We start from the raw sequence: 7,017 nt of genomic DNA on the forward strand, positions 1-7,017 counted from the left end.
CTGTTTGGTACGTGGAGGGAGACCGATCTTGTCTGGGGCCAGCAGGAGAGCTGCCTCTGCCCCCTCCCTGGGCCGTTCTCTACTTTCAATATTTCTAGAGCTCTTTGGAAATGGGCTGTGAGATGGGGGCGGGGGAGCAAGCACTGGGGCAGTGCAAGAAAGCTAGGGGTTGGGTACTGTCAGATCAGGGGCAGTGAAGTGGGATGACACAGAGCAAAGATGGGGGTGAAGAACTCCGCCGTCCCTCCGGCAGTCACACCAGAGGGGTCCCAAGTGCCAAGGGCTGCCCCTCCCCCTCTGAACCCTCCTACTGGCCGCGTAGCTGTGGGATTGCCCTCCCTCCCCCCATAGGTCAAAGGTGCCTGCTCAGCAATCAGGGATGCAGCTACTCCGACGGGGGGGTTAGCGGAGGGAAGAAGTCCTTTTCTCAGAGTTGGAGACCTGCCCCCTCAGAGCTCCCTCGGTCCGGGCCAGCAATGCGATCTCAGGCCAAGCAGTCGGGAGTCCAAGCTCCTCTTGGAAGCACCTCTGGCCCCTGGGGGGCTGTAGTCGTGAAGTGGGGCTCCCCCGAGGGTGGGTTCTCGCCTCCCCCCGAAAGCCAGGAGGTGGGGTCGAAGCGCCCGAGCCCCCGGACGCCCCTGGAACGTTGCTACAATAAGGGGGGAGGAGTCACATCCCAGCCTTGCAACAGCCGCGGCGAGCGGCGAGCGGCGGGCCGGGGCGGCGGCGGCGGGCGGGGCTTCCAGGCGCGGGGTCGAACTAACCATGGCCGAGGGCGGGGAGGAGGCGGAGTTCTGCCTCACGGCGCTCTACATAAGCGGCCAGTGGCAGCGGCTGCGCGCTGCTTCTGACCTTCAGGGTGTCGGCAGCAGCGCCATGGCGCCCTCCAGGAAGTTCTTCGTCGGGGGGAACTGGAAGATGAACGGGCGGAAGAAGAACCTGGGGGAGCTCATCACCACTCTGAACGCAGCCAAGGTGCCGGCCGACACCGGTAAGCCCTGCCCGGGCGGGGGCGAGGGCCGGGATTGGGGGAGGTCGGGCGTGGCGAGCGCCCTCTCCCGAGCCCGCTTAGCCGGGTGTCCGCGTGGACCTGGATGCAGGGCTGGGCGCGAGGGCGGGTGGGGGTCGGGACTTTGACCCCACAGCCGCAATACCGGGGGTGGGTCGAGGCGGGGAAAGGCGGGCTACATGTAAGGGTGCCCTCGGATCGTGGGGCGGGAGGGGATTTCTGGGGTCACCGTGGGTGAACTTGGGCCCGGGACCCTACGGGAGCCGGGGATAGGAACGGAGCCCCTGCGGACGATCACGGGAGGCTGGCGACAGCCCCGCCGTGTGGGGGAGGAGGCTGAGCCTGCGTGCGGGGATCCAGCTACCTGCCCCCTCGTCGGTCTGTTTCGTGCGCCGGCGCACGTAGCCCGCGACTCCTCCCCGCGCCTTGCTGGGCGGGCCGAGTCCCCCCACCCCCGGGCGGCGGTGGCCTCCTGAGCTCTCCGCTCTATCCTTCACTGGCCAGGATGGCGCCTGCCTTCCCACGAAGGGGCTGAGCAGGTTCCAAACAAGATGGGCAATTGGGGAATGAGGAGCGATCCTACAGCCTTCTGCAGGCTGAAAATGGGAAAACGCAAGGCCTCGGTGAGCTTGTCACACACACACACACACACACCCGCCACCCACGGGCAAAGAATGCTGTCCTCGGCCCTTACCCTCCCACTCACCTCAGTCACAGAAACACCGGCCTGATCAAAAGAATCCCTGGTTTATTCCCCAAAGACCCCAATATAAACCCCAGGAGTTGGCCCTTTTTGCTTTTGCTAAAAATCCTTGCCTGGGGGCGGTAGGGATGGACTATTTTAGAAGGGAGGCGTGGTTGGCTCCAAGAGAATGCTGAGTCTAGGAGGTGCCTAGGCCCAGAATAGCCTGGGGAAATCAGAACCACAGCTGTTAAAGAGCAGAGGGCAGGGCGAGGGCCGTGGCCTCCCAGGGACACCTGGAAGGCTCAAGGAGTTGGGTATGGCCCCCCTGGGCTGGGAAGTGGACAGAGATGATCTTACTGGAGTGAAAAGGGCTGGAAGGCAGAACTGAGAAATAAGGTGAAGGCGAGGGCCCTCCAGAACACTGGATGGAGCCTGGAGAATGGCTTCCTTGTGACCTCATTCCCTTGTGCCATCATTGCCACTCTCCAGAAGTGGTTTGTGCACCCCCCACCGCCTACATCGACTTTGCCAGGCAAAAGCTGGACGCCAAGATTGCTGTGGCTGCACAGAACTGCTACAAAGTGACGAACGGGGCCTTCACTGGGGAGATCAGGTGAGATGCAGGCAGGAGGGGGGCCTATGGGGACCTTCCCCTCACTTCCCTTTTTGAGGGGAAAGCCACAGGTGGGCTCTTGGCTGAAACATGGCTTTCTCTCTTCCTTTAGCCCTGGCATGATCAAAGACTGTGGAGCCACGTGGGTAGTCCTGGGGCACTCTGAAAGAAGGCACGTCTTTGGGGAGTCAGATGAGGTTAGTAACCAGGAAGGGAGGTAAGAGATGCCTTATTCCAAGGGGGTTGTGTCACCAAATCTGTTCCTCAACAGCTGATTGGACAGAAAGTGGCCCATGCCCTGGCAGAGGGACTTGGAGTAATTGCTTGCATTGGGGAGAAGCTAGATGAGAGGGAAGCTGGCATCACTGAGAAGGTTGTTTTCGAGCAAACCAAGGTCATCGCAGGTAACTCTGGAAAAGGGGACCTTTGAGCCTGACCAGGGCTACAGAGGCACAGAGGGTGGGGTCAGATGCCCCGCAGCCTGACTTGATCCCCATCCCATGCTAATACAGGAAGGGGGAGGGTGAGAACCCTTGCATCCTCCATATCACTTCTGTTCCTGCCCAGATGGTATAGATGCCACTTGGAGTTCCTCCAACAGCCACCAGGGGGCACTAGGCCACCACCGTTCTTGATCCCCTGGGCAACGGGCTGGCTAGCTCCTTCCTGTTCATCCCTTCATTTGTGATCTCTGTCCCGCAGATAATGTGAAAGACTGGAGCAAGGTTGTCCTGGCCTATGAGCCTGTATGGGCCATTGGGACTGGCAAGACTGCAACACCCCAACAGGTAACCGAGCCCAGGAGCTCTGCCCCTCCCCTACCTGCCTGCGCAGGACTGGACTGCAACAGAGATCACCTGAGCCAACCCCTAATTTTAAAGACAGGAGCCCCCAGGGTTCCTGCCTTGCTCAGTAAGTAGAGCATGTGACTCTTGATCTTGGGGTCAGGAGTGCTCAATGTAGAGATTACTTTAAAAAGTAAAATACCTAAAAATAATAATAGTAAAGACAGGAATCCCCAAGTCCAGAGTAGAGTGAGTTGTCCAAGGACATCCATTCCAGGGTCTGGGTGGTACTGGAGCTGTGGCATTCTGACTCAGATCTCAGGGTTCTTGCCCTGAAACCACACTGCCTCTCTTCACTGGGGCCCGGGGTCTTTTAGCCTTTGAGTGAAAGGCAGGAAAAGGCTTACTTCATCTGGCTTCTTGTTCTAGGCCCAGGAAGTACACGAAAAGCTCCGCGGATGGCTTAAGTCCAACGTCTCGGACACCGTGGCTCAGAGCACCCGTATCATTTATGGAGGTAAGTGGGTTTGGCTCCCACCTGATACAGGGGTAGACTCGGACCTCCTAGCCCATCCCTGACTATTCCCTCTTTCTTCTCCCTTCCCAGGTTCTGTGACTGGAGCAACCTGCAAGGAGCTCGCAAGCCAGCCTGATGTGGATGGCTTCCTCGTGGGTGGGGCTTCCCTCAAGCCAGAGTTTGTGGATATCATCAATGCCAAACAATAAGCCCCCCGGCCATCTTCCCTGTTCTTCCTGCTAAGCCAGGGACTAGATAGCTCAGAAGCTCAGTAACAGTGCTCCTCCCCCACCCCACCCCCCACCCCACACATGCTTCTGATGGTGTCGTCCCCTTTGTGGCCAAAGTATACCTCTTCCTTAATGTTTACACCTTCCCCTGTAATGGCTGGGACCAGGCCAATCCCTTCTCCATGTAACAAACGATTGGAACGAAACATCACCAAGGTGGCTTCTCGATGGCTGAGAGATGGAAGGGGTGGCATTTGTTCGTGGGCCCCCTCAGACCCCAGTGAGGGCAGGAGAGAGAAGCCATCCTCGTCTCCCATCTCGCTCCCTGAGGCCAGGGGCTGAGAGAACGCCCTGTCCTTCGCCCAGAGGCCAGAGGTGCTGCTCTCTCCCATGATGTCAATGCCTGTGTGTGTTGTGTATGTGAGCAATCCCACGTGTGGGGGGGGCAATAAACACCTGGCACTGAGCCTTGTGGCATGTCCTCCTTCACTGTACTTGCCCATATCATCTCTTTCCTTTCTGAGGCAGCACAGAACACTTGTACAGAAAAAATACCACAAACAGGTTTCTGCAATAGCACATCTCTTACCATTTTTACTTGAAAAAAATGTCTTGCGTACCAGGAGGCCATAACCTCGAATAATAGCTCCTTCCCATCCACTGCTCTGGGTGGCTCGGGAGCTGTGGGATCCCCAGAGCTTGGGTTGGGGTAGGGGCCCAGCCTCACCTCCCCCCAGCCTATTGGCTTGAAAGCAGCTGGTCTAGGACAGCAGTGCTGCTGCCCCACCCCCCAGGGGAGGGGTGGCCTCAAGGCCCCAGCGCCATCTGTGCTGTCCCATCTGTGGTGTCCAGGAAGTCACTGGTAGAGCAGGTACCGCTTCATGGCAGGGGGCAAGGGGAGAGCAGATACCTGGCCAAGCCGGGTATCCCCCAGGGCGTGACGCACACACAGGCGGCTCAGGTGCAGCAGGGAGTGTGGCTCCACTGGGGGAGAGAAGGAGGGGAAGGTAAGTTCGGATGTAGCCACCAGCCAGACCTCACACTACAGGGTCCTGTCCAAATTCCCTTCCGCTTTCCTGCTTGGAGTCTTGGTTGAGAGAGGCTCTAAGGCACCCCAAATTTCTGCACCTGCTCTTGCGGTGGTAGGCATCACTGATCTCATGCATGGGGGTGAAGCTCTAGCTAAGCTCCCCCCTGCCCCCAAAGCAACAGGCCAAGGCAGCTTGGACCAGAGTGGAGCTCATCCAGGCTTGGATTCCATAGAGCCTTGGAGCCGAGAATAATGAGGTGAGAGGAAGGATGGCACTCCTCCACTCTCGAATAACTCTCCACCGGGGAGAGGTACCCACCCTCTGCTGAGCACACAACTGCAGAGCAGGGTGAAGTTCCATCAGCCCCGAGGTTGGGGGCCCCATCCTTTCTAGAGGAGGCCCCACACGAACACCCTGCCTCCCTTCCTGCTCTCCCTCTAGCTGCCCAGGGCCTCAAAGGCCCCTTAGAAGGAAATAGCACAGACAGGTGAGATCCCAGGAGATCTGGTCCACACCCTGGGTGCTTGGCACTGTCCATCCTCTTCCTACAGCTAGTCCAGCATCCATTTAACTCTATGCACCTCTTGCTTCAGGAACTTATCTGCTGGAAAGCCCTGGAGCACCTCACTCTGTTCTGAGCACTCACCACTAGCAGCAAATGGCTTTCCCGAGCCTCACTTTCATCTCTACTGCTGCTGGGATACAGTTAAGTAACAGCCGTGAAGCCCTTTTGCCATTCCCCACACTGAATAGAAGTAGGAGGCAGGTCAGATGAAGGCCCATTCCCTCTGCTCTTATAAGGTGTGCAGCGAACTGCCATCCCATACCACAGCCACCAGTAACAGAACAGTCTCCCCACACCTGCCCCAGGGCTCACCTCTCCTTCCGCCCAGGTAGCTGATGCGGACCTGGCACTGGCCCCAGACAGCGCTTACTGCCGGATACAGGGTCCTGCCCTTCAGTCCGCGGAAGGCTGGCCCCAGGTAGGTGCCCCCAATAGCGTAGCCCAGAGTTCCCTCTTCCATGTCCAGAACCACCAGCAGCCTCTCGGGCACCTCCAGCTGCTCACCGTGAGGTCTGGCTGGATACTGGGGGGCACCGGGCCCCTTGCTCTGATGATAGAGCTTCCCCCGCCCAATGTCCCAGCCCCACGACTCGCGGTTGCTGCCCAGCAGCGCCGCATAGTGGTCAGCCTGCAGCGGGGCGAGGGCCGTGGCCACGCCCACCACGGCGTGGGTACCCCTCTGTTCCCGGGGCCAGCTGATCTCCCAGGCGTGCAGGCCCCTAGAGTAGCCTTTCTTACCCCGGGCCCCATCAGTGCTCTGGGCCACGGGCCGTCGCTCAAAGCATAACCCCCCTTCCTTGACCTCGATGTTCTCTGAGCAGTCCTTGGGATTCCATCCGTGGCGCTGTTGGGCTCCCAGATCAGGACGGGGAGCAGACAGCAGCTCCTCCAAACCCTCGGGACAAGAGAGGTCAGGGTACAGGGTCTGTGGGGTGGGGGTGCTGCTGCTGCCCCCTGCCAGGGCCGTCTGGCCCATGAAGGTGAGGAGCTGAAGGAATCCCCGAGTCTTCCTGGCGCGCCTCTCTTCTGAAAGTTGAGCTCCCGCACCGGATTGATCTAGAGAGGAGTTGGGAGAAATGAGGGTTTCAAGTGCGGTATCCCGGCGGGGGCTCCTCGCCCAGGCTCCACATCCTTTCACGCGTGTTTGCCCACCACTTCCCTCCCCTCCCTCTTGGCCCATCACCTTGCCCTCGCCCATCTGTCTCGGTCTCCCCAGACTCTCCCGAGTTCGCCCCCTTTGGACCTCCCCAGGGCCGTCTCCTTTCCCCAACCCGTGCCCAGTCACCGCCCCCGAACCTCGCTTGGCTTCCCAGGCCCGGAGGTCACCGGGCCTCAATAGGGGCTTAGCTAAAGGTGGCCGAATCACGCTGGGCGCAGGCTGCCGGCAGCTTCCGCCTCCAGCACCTTCCCCGGTCTCGCCCCGCCCCCATGCCCCGCCCCCACGGCCACCGCACCGGGGCGGTTAACCCTCTCGTCGCCGCCCCAGGTCGCGCCCCGCCCTGCCCCGCGGCCACGCCCCCACGGGGTGTAGCTCGCCGGCGGTTAACACCTCAGTCGGATCGCAGCTGTGGAGGGGGCGCCC

General features: G+C 60.0%; 2 protein-coding genes across 2 annotated transcripts; one reads left to right on the forward strand and one right to left on the reverse strand.

The window, feature by feature from the left end:
- Positions 1-793: 793 nt before the first annotated feature.
- LOC111159724 (triosephosphate isomerase 1) lies at positions 794-4,306 on the forward strand. Its single transcript, XM_022522293.1, has 7 exons — positions 794-991; positions 2,184-2,307; positions 2,420-2,504; positions 2,579-2,711; positions 3,010-3,095; positions 3,522-3,609; positions 3,700-4,306. Exons 1-7 carry the CDS (start codon positions 877-879, stop codon positions 3,816-3,818), a joined length of 750 nt encoding a protein of 249 aa, XP_022378001.1. The 5' UTR covers positions 794-876; the 3' UTR covers positions 3,819-4,306.
- A 98-nt stretch (positions 4,307-4,404) lies between these two features.
- Positions 4,405-6,817, reverse strand: LOC111159755 (splA/ryanodine receptor domain and SOCS box containing 2). Its single transcript, XM_022522340.1, has 3 exons — positions 6,732-6,817; positions 5,748-6,491; positions 4,405-4,823 (listed from the first exon to the last, which is right to left on the reverse strand). Exons 2-3 carry the CDS (start codon positions 6,409-6,411, stop codon positions 4,696-4,698), a joined length of 792 nt encoding a protein of 263 aa, XP_022378048.1. The 5' UTR covers positions 6,412-6,491; positions 6,732-6,817; the 3' UTR covers positions 4,405-4,695.
- Between the last annotated feature and the right edge of the window lie 200 nt (positions 6,818-7,017).

The sequence above is a fragment of the Enhydra lutris genome, unplaced genomic scaffold (assembly GCF_002288905.1).
Source record: "Enhydra lutris kenyoni isolate GAN:26980312 unplaced genomic scaffold, ASM228890v2 scaffoldscaffold69, whole genome shotgun sequence".
Classification (NCBI taxonomy): domain Eukaryota; kingdom Metazoa; phylum Chordata; class Mammalia; order Carnivora; family Mustelidae; genus Enhydra; species Enhydra lutris.